The 20,972-nt window shown below is 41.4% G+C and overlaps 1 protein-coding gene across 1 annotated transcript in view; it reads right to left on the bottom strand.

The window, feature by feature from the left end:
- The window catches only part of GRIP1 (glutamate receptor interacting protein 1), a 338,240-nt gene that overhangs the window by 6,536 nt on the left and 310,732 nt on the right, over positions 1-20,972 (bottom strand). The window contains exon 23 of the mRNA XM_036760738.1: positions 734-880. Within this exon, the coding sequence (XP_036616633.1) occupies positions 734-880 (147 nt within the window). The remainder of the gene's footprint in view (positions 1-733; positions 881-20,972) is intronic.

The raw sequence follows: 20,972 nt of genomic DNA, 5'->3' as shown, positions 1-20,972 counted from the left end.
TAGGCTGTGATTTTAATAGAGGATGACTGCTTATTAGCAGGATGAGGTGCCCTGCAGACTTTGCCTGTTTAGAATTGTAGCTATCTTGAGTGTGACGGGCCTTTGGAGAATATCAAACCCATTTAGTTGATCTAGGAGTGACAACAGGAATTTAGGAACCATATCACTAGTCCGTTGCTTTTACCAGCCCAAGTCTAACCCCAAGTCTAACACTAACCTGGCTTGCTTCTTTGGAATGTGTAATTCTTAAGAATCAAAGGTCTTGTGAAATGAATAAATTCCACTGAATATATTTTTTTAAAAGAGCGTAGGTCTTTACTGAGAGAGATCCTATTACAGAAGGTACCAACATTATTAGTCTTGGATTTTTCTTCCTTAAAACAATTTTTACAGGAGAATAAAGTTTTGCATCCAATACTTCCACCTTCTTCTTGACACCTGGAGACCACTTTATAAAGTCAAGTTTTGAGGTTGTGACCAAAATGATGCCACAGCCATGGTGATGAGGATTTGGAGAGGTCTGGTGGGAAGGACTCATAGGGTTTAGATCTGGAAGGGACCTTAGAGAAGGGGAAAAGAACTGAGCCGAAGGGCGCTCTCCTCAGTGGGATCATCTTCTACTAGGTAAATAGACCATCACTCTCCGCTCCTAAATTTGCCCATTTGGTCTTGTAAAGTTAATTATATGCTCCATTTTAGAAGTGCATGGTTGAAATTGTACATTTGGCTTTACCTGTAAGAGTCTGTCATATGGCTTTAAGCCACCTAGGTCTCCTGGTCCAGTGGGGCGAATATTTTTAACATACACTCCTTTTTCCAGCAGTCCATCTGATACGCTGAACCCAAAGTCTTCCATGTCACAATCCTTGTACAAGGTTACCTGTAAAAATGTTACACTGTAAAAATACATTTCCTAGAACAAGTCTTTGCTTCTGAAGTTTCAAAAATACAAAGAACCTTCTTTAAATTATTTTCAATAATGTTAAGTACTATTGAGACAGCCCTTTCTTCTCAGAGAACATCCCATGATGGAGTTTATAATAGTTTTTTGGACTTAGGCATTTTCCAGATCCATCCAGATTTAAGAGAGGGACATACCAAAAACTATTCTTTCTTTTCCAGAAAAATACCCCGAGGTTAGCTGTATCCAACTTAAAATTTCAGTCACCTGCTTAATGTATTGATTTTTTGTTCTTCCTTCATTGCCAAGCCTGTTTTATTTTTAAATATTTTAACCACCACCAAAACCAATGACTCATATAGAAGAAAGAGTAGAAATCTTAATCAAACCATTAGCATTCAGCAAAGTAGGTCCAAGTAAATAGCCACATAAGCAAGTTTTGCCAAAGGTGTTTTTAAGGTAGTCCATATTGAAGCCTTACCTCTAATGCCAGGTATTGTCCTTAAAACTGAGCGTCATGGTGTGATGCTGACTACAGTTACGGTACCTACCTTGTCTCATACTTATTTCTCTTACTCCTTGGTGACAGAATCAGAACATTCTCTGACCTTTTCAGAAAGAGTGAAAGAAAATTTCAGGACTGGGGAAAACTTCAGTCATCAGAAGTCTCCAAGTATGCATTCTCTCTGAAGGCAAAGGAGTGATGGATTGGAGGACCCAAAGATCCCCATCAACACCACTTTCTTCTGATAATTTCTTTCCATGGTCCCAGTTTTGTGTAATAATAATCCCTAATTCTGAGAGTCAGGAAACCTGAATTTTGCTGTCAGTCCAGATAATTATTTATTAGCTGTATGATCCTGGCAAATTCATTTCATTGAGCCTCAGTTTCCCTATATGTAAAAAGGGCATAATGGGGCATGCATCTCTCTGGTTGGTTGTGTATTTCATATACTTTAAGGGCCCTGTTAGACATAGGAGCTGCTGTTACTGTCCTCCCTCTGCTGTGTCCAAATGATTCTCTTCCCACTTGCTTGGCCCCAATTACCAAATATCTCATTCAGTCATGTTTCTTGTTGCCTCTGGGGAGGTGGAGTAGAGCAAAACCTATTCACCAACTCTTTTCTTTGCTTCTTCCTCCAAGATGTGATTGTGAGCCATTCTTCCATTTAGCTGCAACTTGACTCTGTGAGTATTGTTTACAGGAAGCAAGTCATGATTGATATGAGTTAGGGAAGGGAACATCATTACATTCCCTTATTGGTCATTTACAAAGGAATCTCAGATTTAGAATACCAATCAAGTCGATGTTTACTGATGGTCTAAAAACTCACACCCCATCCCCCTTTCTTGCCATCTGAAAATGTCACTCCAGAACGTGACAGGGCCACACAGGACTGAAGCTAGTTTAAAGTTTTTCTTAATTTCATGGGTTGCCACTTTTCCTCCCCCACAAAAAAAAATTCATTACTAAGTAGCCAGTATGCTGGTGATGTGCTTTTTTATATAGTTAGATAGGTTGGTTCTTGGAAAATGGACTCAGTCTGCTACCAGAACCAGAGACATATTCAGAGCCTTTCCAGCTATGCTCAGCTCACATGGCCTTCAAGAAGAGGCATAAGGGTAGAAGGGCTTTGTGGGACAGCAGTTAATAATGACAGTAGCTTAGATTTATTAAGTGCTTTTCTCACCATAATCCTGTGAGGTGTAGGTAGTTGTTAACCTCCATTTTACAAAGGAAGAAACTGAGGCTCATGAAATTTAAGTAAGTTCTCCATGGTCATACCTCTAGTAAACGTCAGAGCCAGGATTTGAATTCAGGTCTCCTGGTTCCAGTTCCATTGTATTTAATACTACCTACTCTCCCTCTTTCAATTCATCTTGAGTCTAGAGTCTTATACTTCTATGTGGAAAGTTTTGAGGTGAAAATTTTACGAAGTGATTTAATTTGACAGTACTTTGTCCATCTAGGAAAGTTATTTAGGTTAGCCTGAGTTACCCTGTCTTTAATTTCCAACACCTGGGCCAATAATTTCCTAGGAAAATGGCTGATCTCATATAAAAAAATAAAATGACTTTAAAAGTAGTATAGGGTAAACAAATATTCAACAACCATTTTTTTTTAGCTCCAGAAATCAATATTTCATAAAAATGGGGACTACTCTTGTTTTCCCTGGTAGCATTAAGCTGTGATGCTGCTACTTTCATGGAGCTACTCTCTTCTACCTTCCATCCCTTTCACACAAACAGCAGCAATGATTCTTTATCTGGCTACAGGAAATCATATAAGGTTCCTTTTTCATATTTGTATCCCTTATCCACAGACGCCTGGATTATAGCTCTCTCTTTTCTTGCTTGTCCACTGGCCTGGAGAGTTACCTGTTGTATAACTCTCCATGAACTAGAGTTGAAAATCATTTCGGAAGCCCAGTGCTTTTTACATCTCTGTTACTCAGAATATTTGCTGACTTTCTCCTGTCGTTCACAGGAATACCAAATTATCATTACTGTTCCCAAAGCCTGTCTTTGACTTCTGTCAAACCCTGCCTCCATCCACACCTTCTCCATGTGAGCCAAGCTTCTCATAGGCCTTAGACCTGTTATCTTTTTATTGGCTTATCAGACCCACATCATTAAAATCAGTATCACATACTGTCCAGTTTGAGAGGAACTTCAAAGCTTGAGTCCCATCCCCATGAAAGCTATTAAAATATTTGAAGGCACTTATCGTGTGCTTCAGTCTCCTCCAAGCTAAACAATCCATCAGTTGGCATTGATTTTGGAGGACAGTTGTGAGGCTTATATAAGAGATGGAAAGATGGTACTTGGGGCGGGGGAGGCACAGCTTGACAGATAATATAGGGTGGCACACAAAGCTGATTCAAATGTCTACAGAATGAAGCAATCCCAGTGATGCCTACAGCATGGGAAGCATTTTCCAAACTCTAAAATTCTATATAAACATGAACTACTGTTCTCATCCTCATCCCCTACTATGAGTGAGGTCCAATTTGTCAGTGTCCATCCTACAATGTGGTGTCCCAAACAGAATACAATACTTTAGAGGTTGTCAGATCAGGGCAGAATAGAGATGGCCTTATCCCAATTGCTTCTCCTTGTTCTTATTCTAAAAGGATCAACTGACTTGTTAGACTATTATCTCTAGGCTGGGGCCATCTTTATAAAGGCCACTGAAGTGTGGATGATCCATTATCATATACTGTAATTTTCTCTAACCTTCCTGGAAATAAGCCATGTAGCAAACTGCACTGTAATTCACTTTGAACATCATCCTAAGTTTGAAGCAAACACCATCTGTGTCTTCTAAAAACATACTTTGAGGCAAGGATCAAGAAATCTGATTTAGTTTTCTGTTCTGACCACATATTTCTCCCTCTACGTTGCTTCCCCTGGTGATCTCAGCAGCTTCTCTTGATTTAGTTATCTCTATGCTGATGGTATCTCAGATCTAGCTAACCTCTCTACTGACTTCCAGTCTCACATCTCCAATTGCCTTTGAGATATCTTAAACTCAACATGTTCAAAATTGAACTCATTATCTTTCCCCTACACTCTCCTCCCTTCCAAATTTCCCTGTTATTGTGGAGGGTACCACTATCCTCCTAAGCTTGCAACCTAGGTGTCATCCTCACTGCCCCCACAACTCTCTCTCTAGTCTGCCCTCCATTCTGCCACCAAAATGATTTTCTGACCATGTCACTCCATATTCAGTAAACTCCAGTGGTTCCCTATTAAATCAGGATTCCTCCAGTATCAAACAGAAAATCTTTGGGTGTTCAGTCCTTTATAACCTAGCCTCCTCATTCTCCTTACCGTTCCAGCATTCTTCTTATCCTCCCTCTCTGAGGCCCCCCTACCCCGTCAATCCAGTAACATGGACCTCCCCGCTGTTTCATGAATAAGAGACTCCACTTCCTGACTCTGGACAGTTTCACTGTCTGTCTCCCATGCCTGGAATGCTCTCCCTCCTCATCTCTGCCTTGTAGCTTCTCTGGATTCCTTAAATTCCAGCTAAATTCCCACTGCCTACAGGAAGCTTTTCTCAAGCCTTCTTTAAGTCTAGAGACTTTACTATGATAATTATTTCCTACTTATCCCATATATAGCTTGTTTGTACGTATTTGCTTGTTGTCTCCTCTGTTAGATTGTGGTCTCTTTGAAGGTAGAGACTGCCTTTTGCCTTTTTTTGTATCCCCAGGGCGGTGCCTGGCACATAGTAGGTGCTTAATAAATGCTCAGTTATTCACAAAGTTTTAGGACTGTTTATGGGTTCTCTGACTTGATCTTTTAAGAGAGATTACATGTGCTTTCATGAGAGATGATAAATAAAAAACAGCAGCAACCCAAGTGTTGCAGCTTCTCAGCCATGACAGTCTATCAAAGACTGAACTGAGCCTCTTTGATGCAGTAGCCATAAGGAAGAAGTCGAAGCCATCTCTTCAGAGATCATAACGGTTTTCTTACACTATCTTTTTATTACTTGTGCTCGTTCATTCTAAGATAACACCTGGGTCACCTTCTATTTTGTCAGACCAACAGACATCAGTTTTTTGTGCCTTCCTAGATCATTGGTGGGGGAGGGTAGGGGGGAGGGGGGAAGGGAATGCAGAGCTGTCTTTCCAGCTGCATTCCTCAAGCCCAAGAGGAAACACTCCCCTCCAAGGAACATGAGTTTCCATTGCATCCTGAATTCATTTACAAATACGGCAAACTGGGACAAGGGAGGCAGCTGCAGCCATGCGGGGGAGAAAGGCAGCCATGGTGAGGAAAGAAAAGGCCAGCTGCTTCACATACTGTTTCCTGCTGCTTTCTGGCAATGGTGAGAGGCAGAACCCTTTTGAAATGAATGTTTAACAACTTCTTTGCTAGTGAATCAGTGGTAGGCTGGATTCTTGGCTGCATGGGGGGTGCTGGCTTTCCAACTTTGAGGGATGAATTGCAACTGAGCAACATTACACATATTCAAGATTGATGGTTGGGTTGGTTTTTTTTTTAAACTTTTATACAAGAATCTCCAGACATAATGAGTAAACTAATTATTACAATAATCATAGCATCTGAGGTGATTCCTCTAATGCAGGGTTCTTAACCTTGGGTTCATGAATTTAAAACATTTTGACAGCAATTTCATTATAATTTATTTCCTTCTCTTGGTTTCATTTTATGCATTTAAAAACATTATTCAGAGAAAGGATCCAAGACACAAAGTTAGAGAAGGCACTCTTAACACTTAAGATTGGCTTATGGATAAATTTATAGCCTAACACCAATGAAACATAAGCCCAATGTCTCCAATCAGTGGAGATTCTGGGAGACACATGGTAGCATAACCAGATGTTGGAGGTGGTGGTAACTGTATGTGTGGGGATGTGGACACTCCTCCCACACTACTTATTGGGATGTGGTACTTCTATGTATAATGCATGCATCCAAAACATAACAGACTATCTGAAAACTAATCAAAGTGGTTGATAAGTCTTTACTTCGGGTGGTTTCCATGGACACAAATGACACTTCCAGAAGAAATCTAAAAAGAATTGCTAAAAACAAAAAAAAAAATCTTAGTCAAGAAACTAAAGACCACAGGGGCACAGGTCGTGTTTTCTTAATTGTTGCCCACTGGAAGAAAAGAAGGTAGAAGAAAAATTAACTTGGGAGCTCAACAGCTGGCTAAGAAGGTTGTGCCTGAGAATGGGATTTGGATTTCTGGATCATGGCTTACAAAAGGGGGGTGACAAATTTCTGGCCAGAGGGAAAATACAAAGGCTGGTAAAAATGTATTTGACAAGTGCCTTACAAATGTTGTCAGTGGCACTTAAAACTAAAAAGGATGTCCATCATACATGCATAATATATCCATGCAGCCAGGTCCCAATTAGAGTAAAAAGTGATTTCCCTGAATTTTCACATTATTCAAATTCACATTTGATATTTCCACTGTGCTGAAAGAAATTTTATGTATTTTATATAACTTTGAATAGTATGAATTTGAATTCATGTGACCCCTTTGAAGGATTCATTAGTCACACTAAGCAGAACCTAGCTGTACTACACAAGGTGGATACTATAGAGAGTAGCCACAGAAGCAGGAGCATAGTAGCTGAGACAGCCATGTATTCACAGTATACTAAAATCCAAAAAAGAGTTAAAAAAGTATAACCTATGGCTTCAAATGGGTCTATTTACAAATAAGAAATTAGAGGTCCCTGTGCAAGACGGCAAATTCGACCTTAAAGACTTCAGACTTTGTGGGAATGACTATAAACCATGGTTCTATTTTGGATAGGAATGCCCTTTTCAGAAGAAAAATAGAAGGTTGGAGGGAGGAGCACTGTACATTAAAAGGTATACTCATGTGAAGAAATCCAGGAACCAAAAGGGAGAAATATGATGGAGAGATATGAGTGACAAAGGAGGAAGAAACAAGTGATTTTGTCAGTGAAGTGCACTATAAATGGATGGAAAGAGAAATGTGATTTTTGGGAAACCTCACAAACATGGCACAGGCATGATAGAGGAGTGATTGGAGATTTTACGTAGAAGTATCTTATGATGCTTCTCTCTAATAACTTTTTTACTTTAGTAATAGTTTCATCCTTTAAAAAGTATAAGAATCAACAAGGGAATTTTTAATTCTGAATCTGATTCTCATTAACAGTGAGGAAATAGTTTAATGGCATGGGAATGGTGAGAACTTGGGGTGCGGGTGGAGAGTGGGGGGTGGGTTGGGGAGGTAACCGGTCCATTCTCGATTTTGTGACACAGTACTAGAGAAAATCCAGTTATGGTCTGACGTGTACTCTAAATTTGGGAGAATCAGGTTTCAAAGGATTCTGAGAAAAGATAGGACCATAGGGAGAAATTGTTCAAGGAAGTCAGTTCCGAAGGGATGGGAAGAGCTAAAGAATTAATGAAAATCCAAAGGAAAACAATTCCAATGAGGAAAAAAAATAGAATTTAACAGAAGAAATTGTTTTAGATATGCAGTGAACTAACTTAGATTTTAAAATAAATGTACATTAGACAAAAGCAAGGTTGGATGAGGATAAATATGAGTGTGGTACAGTCCTGTAGAAATATTGTCCGAAAAGCTAAAGCTTAGAATGAACTGAGGCATGGCTCCTGAAGCTGAGGACAGCCAAAAAAAAAAAATAGTTTTGTTTGTTGTAGCTATATTGGAAGAAAAAAGATTAGAGAAGGGATAGGAGCTTTGCTTGAATGAATGAGATAATTGACAATAGAGAGGAGGTAGAGTTATTTGATTTTTATTTTGTTTCTGTTTTCTATGAAAGGGAGAATGCCCTTTACACCAGAAACAACAAAATAAGAATGACTTAGGGAGTTGGCACCCAAGATAAGTAAAGAGATAGCCAAAAAGCACCTCACTGCCCTTGATGAATTAGAGTTGTATCTCAAATGAGCTATATTTTTAGACCTTGAAAACATGGTCAATGTGACTGCTGAGCAATTCTCAATGATATCTGAAAAATCACAGAAAAAAGGCAAGCTTGATACTCTATTTAAAAAAAAAAATTAGAGTCTGTAAACCAGTCAGCTTAATTTTTTATCCCTAGGAAAAATTCTAGAATGCATTATTAAAGAAAGAGTAGGTGAACATCCAGATAAGGAAGTGTTGATTTTAAAGAATGACCATACCATGCACAACTAACCTCATTTCCTTTTCTGACAGAATTGTTAAACTAGCAGATAAAGGAAATGCTGTGGATGCAGTTTACCTAGCTATTATTTGATAAAATACCTCATATTTTAGCTTTCTGAGAGGCAATGTGGTAGTTGACCACAATAAGAGAAAAGGAATGAAAAAGTGAGCCGAAAAGAAAGATGTTGGCTCCATTGTCAAAGGAGAATTAGTATGATATCAAGGCACCAAGTAAGTTTGATATGTTGCATAGCACGTTGGCAAGGCACTTGCCACCAAGACTCAAGGAACAAAAATTGTCTCTGATGGTTTCAAGGGTAATGTTTTTTTAAATGAATCCTGCTGAAATGTAGAATGATGAGTTTGCTTTTAATGTTTAACTTGATTGTAGAAGATATTCAGGGGAATGGATCTTATCCTGTAATAGATGTGCTGCATGCTTTAAAAAAAATTTTTGTGGACAATGACAGAAACCCATGTTGATGTCAAAACTGCCAATGACTACTTCCTTTGCCTTTTCTCTACTGGTTTTTACCAAACAGTGCAACAAGCAGATTTTTGAGACCAGACCTCTTACGCTCAGCAACAAATCCATCAAATTTATAAGATTATGATGGAAATCATGATCCAGAAGGTATTGATAAATGCCTTGAAAGATGTCAGTAGAATGTAAGCTATTAAGATGGTAGAGCAGAGGCAGGGACTCACCTGAACCCTTCCCCCAAACCCTTCCAAACATCTTTAAATAATGCTTCAAAAGAAATTCTGGAACAGCAGAATCCACAAAAGGATGAAGTGAAACAATTTTCCATCTCAAGATAACATAGGTCATCAGGAAAGGTCTAAAGGTCTGTTACACTAGGGTGAGAGAAGAGCGCAGTGCAGCACAGGCCACACCCCAGCAGACCAGCAGTAGGCTTTAGGGGTGACTGAATCAATAGCAGTGCCTAGACCTCTCAGTCCACAGATAGTAAAGAGGTCAGACAACTGGTCAGAAGGAGATTACAGGGGTCCCTTTGCTGGCTCTGGTGGGGAGGACTCTGTTGCTTTTCCCATACTTTGATCTGGGTCACAGTCTTGGGTCTCAGTCCCAGGGTGGGGAGTACCACTAGCATACCAGACCTTGTGGCTCCAGGGGAGCTGGGACCCTTGTCACGGTTCCAGTGTGGAAAAGAGTGCTTATGGTCACTCACAGACCAGAGCACAGGCCAGGAGAGTAGCTAACACCTCTCCCTAGATCATACCACCTTGGAAGAACTGAAAAATTACAGGTCCCCAGAAGTGTCTCTGAAGATAGCTGCACAAAAAAATTCTGAAGCATGGGCCAGCTAGGTGGCATAGAACATAGAGCACTGGCCCTGGAGTCAGGAGGCCCTGAGTTCAAATACGGCCTCAGGCACTTGACACTTACTAGCTGTGTGACCCTGGGCAAATCACTTAACCCAGGTTGCCTTGCCAAAAAAAAAAAATTCAGAAGTGTGGGACAGTGCCCCCTCCACTCTGGAAGTAGAGCCTCTATCATAGAGTTTAAAGTCAAGAAACAGGCTGGGAAAATGTGTAAATAGTAGAAAAAGATCCTGACTACAGAAAGTCACTGTGGTGACAGGGAAGATCAAAACACAAACTCTGAAGAAGACAACAAATTCAAAATCACTACATCCAAAGTCTGAAAGAAAAATTTGAATTGGTCCCAGACTATGAGAAAGCTCAAAAAGGATTTTAAAAATCAAGTAAGAGAGGCAGAGGAAAAAAAATGGGAAGAGAAATGAGAATGATGCAAATAAATCATGAAAAAAGTCAACAGCTTGGTAAAGAAGGCAAAAAAAAATACTGAAGAAAATTACATCTTAAAAAAAAAGAATAAGCTAATTGGGTAAAAGAAGCACAAAAATCCCAATGAAGAGAAGGATACTTTGAAAAGCAGAATTGGCCAAATGGAAAAAGATACACAAAAATTAACTGAAGAAAATAACTCCTTAAAAAAATAGACTTGTCTAAATGGAAAAGGTGTTAGGGGCGCTCTGGACCTGGGCCTCCTGAAAGGGTAGTGAGACGCCAGGGAGTCTGGACCTGCTGACGCAGCAGTGCCTGTGTGGCTTCTGTTACGTCAGTACCGGGGCGGCTCCAACTGGAAGGGCTCCACCTTCGGGGAGGAACTGGGGAGGAGCTAACCCGAAACTCCCAATATAAGGAGCACCCCAGAGAGGGTCAGTGGGATTTTGTGTAAGATTTCTGGTACGCCATTGCAATAAAACTGCTTGTCGCATTCCGGTAGCTGCCTGGTGATTCTCCTCTCGCATCCCCCGGGAGGAGCCGGAGACGTCCGAAGACCCGTGGGCAGGGTGAGTGTGAGGCGGTAGTCGGGGAGAACGGGGTGCTATTGTGGGGCATACCCGTCCGGCCGCCGACAGCTGGCGCCCAAACGTGGGGCTTGACCAGTGAGGCCGCTCCTGCTCCCAATAGATAAGGGGAGCGGAAGACCAGGCAGAACCCAAGGAGACAGGTTGAGCCCTTGGGATGGGACCGAAGGTCTGTAAAGCCCGTGTTGAGCCGGAGGACAAAGGCGTACTCGCCTGCCAGATCTACAAGGTCTGTAAGGAGCAAGGCGTTAGAATTCAGATAAGAGCATGTAGAGAGTGGGTGGAGAAAGTTTGGGTAGTTAGCCCGTGGTTAGAACACACGGGGGTAGATCTGCAGAGATGGGGTTTGGTGGGCCAGCAAATGGCCTCTTACCATAAAACAGACCCCACATTCTTAGACCCCAAGGATTTTGCGATTTACTCGGCGATTGGGGCTGCCCTATCGCCCCAGCCACCCCCTATACGGGACGAAAGGGGGGCCCAAGTAGGGGCATCCCTGGCAGGCTCGGATGATGACGATGAGGAAGAGAAAACTCCCGAGCCAAAATCCATCTACCCTTGGGAGGCTTTACAGCAAGGCAAAGAGGACTTCCCATGTCCCCCTCCGAGGGAGGGGTTGTTAGCAGCCCCCAAAAGGAAGGAAGAGCAGAACTCCCTAGGCAAAGGAGGTGCTTCTTTACCGCCTCGGCACCTCTTCAAAGAGGGAAAAGAGGAACAGACAGGCTGGCATAAGTGGGAGGGAACTCATGAGTTCAGGGAGAAGGAGGAAGGGGCCACTGCCCTGCTGGCAGAGATGACACTGGGGCCGCGGAAAGGCTTTTCGTTCAGTACAAAGGGTGCAGCTGCAGCCCGGCCCCCACAGAGCCTGCTGTCCTTCAGCCTACGCCAGGCTGTGAAGGACGGGGAGGATGTAGATTGGGCAGAGTGGGACTCCCCGCTGGCACTACCGGTGCTGATAGAAAATCCAGGCGATATAGACGAGGACAGATATCACCGACCTGTTCCCTTTAAGTTTATTAAAGATTTGAAGGAGGCAGTCCAGAAATATGGCCCAGGCTCAGCCTATGTACAAAAGGCTTTAGAATCATCCTGCCTTACGCTCCCCTGGACCCCATTCGATTTTCAGGAAGTTGCAGAGGCGATTTTTGAGCCCGCCACGGCAGTAGCCTTCAAGGCTTACGTCCGTAGGGAAGCGCAGAAGTTTATTGCAGAGCATAATATTGCAGACGAGCAGGATGCCTTAGACATGATTTTGGGACAAGGACCTTATGTGTCTTTACAACACCAGTTAAATTATGACGACCTGGTGAGGAGGGCAGTGAATACCTGCCACATTAAGGCCCTCCAAAAATTAGGCACTCCTGGGAGCAAGGTCTCCTTAACTTCCCTCAAGCAGAGGAATAATGAATCACCCCTGGACTTTATTAGCAGGGTGCAAACAGTAGTCCATGCCATCTTTGGCAAGACGGGCGCAGCACCACCTCTGATAGTGCAGTTAGTGAAGGGAGGGCTGTTACCGCAATATCGTGCAGCGCTTGCATCGCTGCCACATAATCCCTCCCTTGATCAAATTATTGACAAAATGATGGATTTGCCACACCGAGACCCTATGACCATGATGGCTTCATGCCTGGAAAAACAAACTCAGTTGATGGCACAGTGGGGCGGGAATGGAAGGAGGCTTACTTGCTTCAACTGTGGGAAAGAGGGGCATATGAAGAACGCTTGCCGTGCGCCATTTAACGGCATTAAATGCTTCTCATGTGGCAAGTTAGGGCATGTAGCCAAAAACTGTCGTTCCATGCTAAGACCATTGGAACTATCCTTACCCAGTCAAACTGCCATTTCTGAAAATGAGATTTTAAAGAAAGAGTTAGATGCCTTGAGAGCCTTTTGTGATTCAGTTAAACAAGATAAGATTAAGCTCCAAAATGAACTGGCCCATAAGGTGGCAGAATGCAAAGCTTTGGCATTAGAATGTGAAAGAGTCAAGGAGGATTCTGATGACCACATAAAGCAGTTGGAGGATGCTTTAAAAGATGTGCAAAAGAGAATGTATGATTCAGAAGGTAAAGTAAAGCAAATGCAGACTCATTTTCTTGCTCTAAAGGAGCACTTGACGAATGAGGCAGCTTCAGGAAATAACAGATTAACAGAAGAACTAAGGGAGCAATTGAAAGAAATGAAAGCAAAATATGAGGGAGCTTCTGCTGAAGCAGGAAGGCTAAAGAACCAAATCAAAAGAAATGAAAAGTTAGTAGAGGAATTTAAAAGGGATAAAGGGAGACTAGGAGAAGAAAATAAGCGACTACAGAAAGAATTTAGCATGTCTGAAATAGAGCGAGAGAAGAGAGGAAGAAAAGCCTTGGAGATGGAAGGCCAATTAAAGGAGTTAGCAACAAAGTTGGCCCTCTCCATCCCTACGGAAAAATTTGAAAACATGAAGAGCTTACTATCAAATGAAGTGAATGAGAAAGCAAAAAAGTTCGTAGAGATGGAAAGGGAATATGAAAAATCACAGGCTGAACTTAGGCAGTTAAAGAGAGAACTTGAGAACTATGAAGCTAAGCTTTCTCAACATGTTAGGCCAGAAGAACATGAACAACTTAAAGACAAATTTGAACAAAAGTCAGGTGAATTTGGAAAGAAGATTACTGAGTTAACTTTGAGGAATCAGACATTACAGAAAGAACTTGAGAAGGTTGGTTCAGATAATAAGCTACTAAACCAACAGTTGCAGAACTTAGAGATTGAGATGCTGAACACAAAGCCAATGAATGTGACACAAAGTATAAAGAAAGAGAAATGGAAACTGAGAAACTTAAGCCACGGATCAGGCCACATTCATAAGAATCATATACAAGATGGCCAAGATCAGGGGTGTACAATCACTCCCCGAATTACAGATGTGGCTACCGGAACAGAGCAAGAGGAGGAATTTGCACACTTGGTAGACTCCAAGGACAAGATACCAGAAAAAGGCAACTTAGCATATGGTCCGAAGGAAAGAATGAAGTCTTCTTTGGCCCCTTCCCCAACTCCTCACTTTCTGAAGAAGTTAGTAAGAGAAAGCTGTCTCTTTAAGAGACCAGCCAGCGATCTGCCTCTGATCATCTTAAACGCAGGGTCTCCACAACCCCAATAAAGCATGGCACCTGGCCTCCGTTACATCAGAGGGCCAAGCAATTTGTGCATAGGATTCAAAAATCCTCTCTGTGTTTTTTGTCTCTGTGTCTGTGTGCTGTATCTGTGTTTCTGTGTGTGTGTAACCTGACACCCTGTAATGTCCACTGTCTCTTTCTCTCCCTCCCTGACTCCAGTCTCTTCAGAGGAGCGGGAGGGCAGGGGGGGAGAGCAGGAGAGAGGAAAATGTCTTCTTGTTTAACGGTTTATAGTTGTTGAAAATAATGCTCTTTCTTTCTCTCTTCATCCCAAATCTGGCCAATTTGGGATGTGAGGAGAGATAAGAGAGGAGGCGGGGACCTTTTCCCTGAAATTTAAAGAAATGTGTTACTCCTGATTTGATGCTTAAGATAAAGTCAGAATTTCTCATACCATTTGGCACTAAGGCAAATTTGGAAAATGCATAAGGAAGAGACACTCTGAGTCTCCCAGTATGAGGAGAAAGGGACATGGTACCACTGGATCTTTTCCAGAGTCCCACTCACCTTAGACTGGCAAATTCAAAGCTCTCACTTCCAAAAAAGTTTTTAAGGAGTGAACACAGAAGTAAAATTTACTTGAGAAAATTAGAACCATTAAGATCTTGATTTAGCAGATTCTGTTGTAAAGAAAAATCAGTTTATAAGACAAAAGATATTCTGTATCCCCCTCCAATCCGTAGACTCCTTGGGGGGCTAAGAATTCCAGCTCTATGTCAGAAGTATATACAAAGATGTTTTAATTCCTGTGTGGTGAATGAGAATCACCATGAGACTAGTATAGATAAAAAAGTTGGAAAATATTTAGTGACATAACGGTATTAAATCTATAGAGTTGATAAGTACTTTTCAATCTACAACTACAGAGATCCTTATGTGCAATTTAGTGACCCTCATTCCTGTTTGAATTTGAAACAAGTGGTTTAAAGCTTCCAAAACAGAGAAATGAAAGCCAAACGTGAAAGCCAATCTGAACATAGTGTACCCAAAGGACTGTTACTGACTGTTACTGTAGTCCTGAGAAACAAAAATACTTCTTCGGATAGGAATTATCTCCATAGATATAACCCAGTCCGCCCGGGTGAAAACATTTCTAGCTCGCTGTGATTTTCCTACGTTTGCTACTTGGAAAGTTTAAAGTGATTCGTAAATACACAATAGAGAGTTGGCTTCTTTTCAAAATAATTGCCCTGTGTACAAGCTGCTTTTTCTTATTTAGGCTCTTTTATTCTGATGTGCCTTTCCCCTAAAAGTCCTCAAATAAATTAAATCATAATACATAGAAACTGTAGAAATTAAAATACAACCCCTATAAGAAGGTAAAGATCTCTCAGGGACCCCTCAATAATTCCTTAGACCTTTAATTCAGGTGCTGGACTCTGCAGCTTCCCAGCACCTTCCCCCCTTTCAGTCCACAGCCAGGCTCTGCAACTATGAGGAGAAGAAAAGCCTCTATGCTTGGTAAGCCTAATGTATGTAATGATTTGGGAATGCAGTTAATGTCATCTGAAATTTTTCTATTGTACTTCTGAATTGTAGTAAAATTCTCCTACGTTGTAAAATTTAAGTGACTAGATATGAGATTAGACAAAGTGATCTTTAATTTGCATTTTGGTGAAACTACAAAATGAAAACAATTGTGTAAAACTGGTTAAGTTACTTTCTCAGCCTTGCTAACCCTACCTTGTTAAGATCACAGCTAAAACACTTCTGCCAGCACTTAGGAAACTTGTAAGATTGTTAACTAGGTTATTTGGGATTACTGTTTTAGTGTTAAAAACCAATTAAGTTCTGAAGAGATAAAAGAAATTATGTCACCCACCTTTTGACCTAGATTTGTGGGTGGATTCTATTAAATTTTATACGAATATTGATTAGGGTAAAGATGTTGCTTATTATGAGTTGTTATAATTGCTGTTCCATTAATTATCAACCCCCTCTGCCTGGAAGGGAAACCGACTATACCTTCTTCGCAATGATTCAAATTTCTTAGGTCTCCTTTTTACCCAGAATACTGGCCCAGCACATTTTAAACCGAGCTAATTCTAATATGTGATTGCAAACTATTTGTAAAACTTTCCCAAGAAACATGTGAATGGAACTTAGAAATTCATATTTGAATAATTTAAAAGGTGCATATTGTTATTTGGCATTGAGAAATTTACTAACTGTATAACCCTGAGAAAATTCTGTTCACTGTAGTTTACTGTTCAGTAAGGGAATGGTGGTGGAATCCATTCCCAGGGATATTACAAAGATCGCATGATTGTAAACGTGCTTGGCACACTACTTGATATAAGATACATGCTATTTACATGTAACCTGTTTTAAGTTAAAAATAATTGCTTTATATTAACTTTATGTGGATTTTCTTCAATGTGAAGTTTTGGTAATGAGATGAATGATTCTCTGTATTAAGCAATTTGGGGTCCTATCTGCCTGCGGTAAAGCCACCAACATGGAAATTAATTGGTCTTGGTTTTCAAGTTTAAATGGATGATAATTATGGTTTTTTGATATTTTGTTATACGTCTCAAATTTTTCTTATTGCGTAAATTGGTGAGCAGCTATATCATCTGTGTTGTTAGAAACGCAATTTCTTTTATAATCTAACTGTTATTAGGTTCAGAATTGTAATTTGAGGAATCTTAAATTACCAAATTTTGTTTCATTGTTTTGCTATCATTTGGGAAATTTGTGAGATCATTAATTAAGCTATTAATGTTGTTGCTTAGTGATAGTATTTACTATGGTAAGTTTTGTGTTCCTTTTTTTAATTATGTGGAGAAGGTGTGGTGATTAACAGTTCAGAATCACGTAGCACTTAGAAATTAATAATATCGGGATAAATTATAAGCTGTCTGAGAAAGAGAGATTTTTCTGAAGGAAAGTTTTGTGCACCCCTTTGCATAATTTTTGGTAAGACTCGACCTTGAATAAGTTTGCTCAGAGGAACAGCAAAAGATAGCACACAGAGTTCTCTATGTAACCCCTTCCTAGGGACCATGTTGCTTCTCCTTATTTTGTAACATTGCCAAGGCCCTTGGAAACTCTCTGCACTCTCTGCACGGGCAAGGTCATCAGCCCAGAAAAAGAACTTGTTTGAGTTATGTAGGTCCTACACAATGCACTTGGCTTGCTGAGGAACTGAAAGTTTATGTACGAGAATGAAAGATGTTTAATTAACTCCCTTATGTATGTGAGTCCTATTGTCATTAAACAAAAAGGGGGAGTGGCGGGTAGGCTGACCCATGCACAGCTCGCTACAGCTACCTTTACTGCCACTGCCAATTTTTCAGCTACCTTTACTGCCAATTTTCTGCCAATTTTTTGCAATTTCGTGATGATGGCCTTACGCCTGCATTAAAGTACTATGCTGGGGACCGGTGTGACAAACAGGAACCGGGCCCACAAGAGGCACCGCCGCCAACTGCGTGCCTTCAAGGCAGCACGGTCTGGTGGAAAGACGAAAAAGGGGTGTGGCACGGGCCAGGGAGGGTTGTAGTTAGAGGGAGAGGGTATCTTTGTGTCTCCACAGATGATGCCACAGGAGAACACGTCTGGGTGCCCCTCCGCCGGGTCCGTGAGGTCGCACCCCCAGCAGACGCAACGACGCCCCAGGGGACGGAGGCCACGACGAAAGAACAGGACTGTCTGGAAACAGAGGGCGGCCTTCACCAACGCCCTCAGCTGCCTGCTCGCCATGATCCAGTTGGTGACCCCGTCCACAGCTGCTCCTGCCATCTTGCCGCCCCTGGCAGCAAAGCCCACGCACTGGGCTGTTACCCCGAATCTCCCGATGTTCCAGTTGGTGACCTGCAGCCCATCCTGTCTGTGTAACCCCTATTCCCTACCATGTTTCCCAGTATGCACTATTAGAAAGACTTCTAGCACTGCCACTACTTTCACCACTGAACTGCATATGCTAGATGAGGTCATTGCGGCCATACAGAATGCCACTATACAATTCAATGGCGACTGGGAAGAGAACTATACCAACGCTAAGGCCTGGTGGGACACTCTCAGTGTCCACCAGTTGCTCCAATGGGCCTCCATTGGAGGACTTGTTCTCATACTAGCCTTTCTCATCTGTTTGTTCCTGCCCTGCTTGATTTCTTGTATGATTGGGGTTTTGCGCCGCTCCTTAGAAGCTGTAAAAGCCGATGTCATTAAACAAAAAGGGGGAGTTGTTAGGGGCGCTCTGGACCTGGGCCTCCTGAAAGGGTAGTGAGACGCCAGGGAGTCTGGACCTGCTGACGCAGCAGTGCCTGTGTGGCTTCTGTTACGTCAGTACCGGGGCGGCTCCAACTGGAAGGGCTCCACCTTCGGGGAGGAACTGGGGAGGAGCTAACCCGAAACTCCCAATATAAGGAGCACCCCAGAGAGGGTCAGTGGGATTTTGTGTAAGATTTCTGGTACGCCATTGCAATAAAACTGCTTGTCGCATTCCGGTAGCTGCCTGGTGATTCTCCTCTCGCATCCCCCGGGAGGAGCCGGAGACGTCCGAAGACCCGTGGGCAGGGTGAGTGTGAGGCGGTAGTCGGGGAGAACGGGGTGCTATTGTGGGGCATACCCGTCCGGCCGCCGACAGAAAAGGAGGTACAAAAGCTCACTAAAGAAAACAACTCCTTAAAAAATAGAAGAAAATGTGAAAAACATTGGAAAAACAACTGACTTGGAAAATAAATCCAGGAGAGAGAATTTAAGAATTATTTGACTAACTGAAAACCATGATCAAAAAAAGATTCTAGACATCATTTCTGAAGATAGTATCATGGAAGACTGTCCTGGTATTGTAGAACTAGAAGTAGAAGATAAAATAGAAACTGATAGAATCTACCATTCACTTCCTAAAAGAGACCCCAAAATGAAAACTCCCAGGAACATTATAGCTAAATCCCAGAGCTCCCAGGACAAGGAGAAAATACTGTAAGCAACCAGAAAGAAACAGTTCAGATATCATGGATCCACAGTCAGGGTAACACAAGATTTAGCAATTTCTACGTTAAAAGATTGGAAGACTTGGAATATGATATTCCAGAGGGCAAAACAGCTAGGATTACAACTAAGAATCACCTACAGAGAAAAACAGTACCGTACTTCGGGGGGGGGGGGGCGGGGAAATAGATGTTCAGGGAAGTAGAGGACTTTCAAGCATTCCTGATGAAACTAGATCTAAATAGAAAATCTTACTTTGAAATATATATATATATATATGTATATATAGCTATATATACATATATATAGGTATATATAGATATATATACCTATATATATGTATATATAGATATATATACATATATATATATAACAAGCATAAAAAGGTAAACAGGAAAGTGAAATCACATGGGATTCAAGGAGGTTAAAACTATTTACATTCTTACATGGGAAAATGAAACTTGTAGCTCTTAAAAATTTTCTCATTATTAGGGTGGTTAGGAGGAGGATATATGATTGGGAATATGGGTGTAAGTTGTACATGATGGGAGGATCATCTGAAAAATAAAATTAAGGGATGAGAAAGGAATGCACTAGGAGAAGGGGCTAGGGAGAGGCAGAATGGGGTTAATTATCTGACAGAAAAGAGGCGAGAGATTTTATAGTAGAGGTGGCAGGCAACACTTGAACCTTACTGTCATCAGAACTGGCTCAAAGGGGGAATAACATACACACTCAGCTGGATATGGAACTCTGTCTTAGCCTATAGGAAAGTAGGAGGGGAAGAGGATAAGAGAAGGGGAAGGGCTGATAGAAGGGAAGGCAGATTGGGGGAGGTAATTCAGAAGCAAAACGCTTGAGAATGTACAGAGTAAATAAAAGGAGAGAGTGAGAGGATAAACAAGGGGAAAATAGAATAGAGGAAATACATAGAAATCATAACTGAAAAAAAAAATTTACAGCAAGCTTCTCTGATAAAGACCTCACTTCTTATATAGAAAACCAAGTCAAATTTAAAGAAATAAGAGCTATTCCCCAATTGCTAATAGGCAAGTTTTCAGATGAAGTAATCAAAGCTATCTATAGTCATATGAAAAATACTCTAAATCAGTACTGATTAGAGAAATGCACATTAAAAACATCTCTGAGCTACCACCCCACATTTATTATATTGGCTCATATGACAGAAAAGGAAAAGGACAAATGTTGGAGGGAGTATGGGAAAATTGGGACACTAATGCTCTGTTGGTCTAGTTGTAGACTGATTCAACCATTCTGGAGAGCAATTTGGAACTACGCCAAAAGGGCTACAAAACCATGCATATCCTTTCACCAAGCAATACCAATACTAGGTCTGTATCCCAAAGAGATTTTTCTCAAAAAGGAAAAGGACCCAAATGTACAAAATTATAGCGGCTCTTTTAGTGATGGCAAAGAATTAGAAATTGAGGGGATGCCATCAATTGGGGAATGGCCGAACAAGTATGTGATTGTGATGGAATACTATTGTGGTATAAAGAAATGACAAGCAGGATCAGTTCAGAAAAACCTGGAAGAAATTTAAAAAAAAAGGCTGTTTAGAATAGCCTCATGTCCATCTTGGGATTTCTTTTCTTTGCAAAGGTCAGCTCAGGTGCTGGACAGTTCTGGACCAATTATCTTGAGAGTAGAATCACAGTACTGAAGATCTGGAGCTGAAAGGGAGCTCAGAGGCTGTTTCAATCCCTGTCACTTTACAGAGGAGGAAACTGAGGCCCAGAGCATTTAAATGGCTTGCCACAGGTAGTAAGCATTAGAGACAAAACTGAGGTCCTCTCTTTTTAGAACTCACGTTCTTCATTCACAATGGTTTCTTTCCCTCCCTCCCCCCGCCCATGAATATCAGCCTGGTAGAATATAAGCTTCTTGAAAGCAGGGATTATATCATTTTT

Source organism: Trichosurus vulpecula, chromosome 5, assembly GCF_011100635.1.
Source record: "Trichosurus vulpecula isolate mTriVul1 chromosome 5, mTriVul1.pri, whole genome shotgun sequence".
Lineage (NCBI taxonomy): Eukaryota > Metazoa > Chordata > Mammalia > Diprotodontia > Phalangeridae > Trichosurus > Trichosurus vulpecula.
The sequence above is the reverse complement of the archived record's forward strand: the minus strand, read 5'-3'. Positions and strand labels throughout refer to the sequence as shown.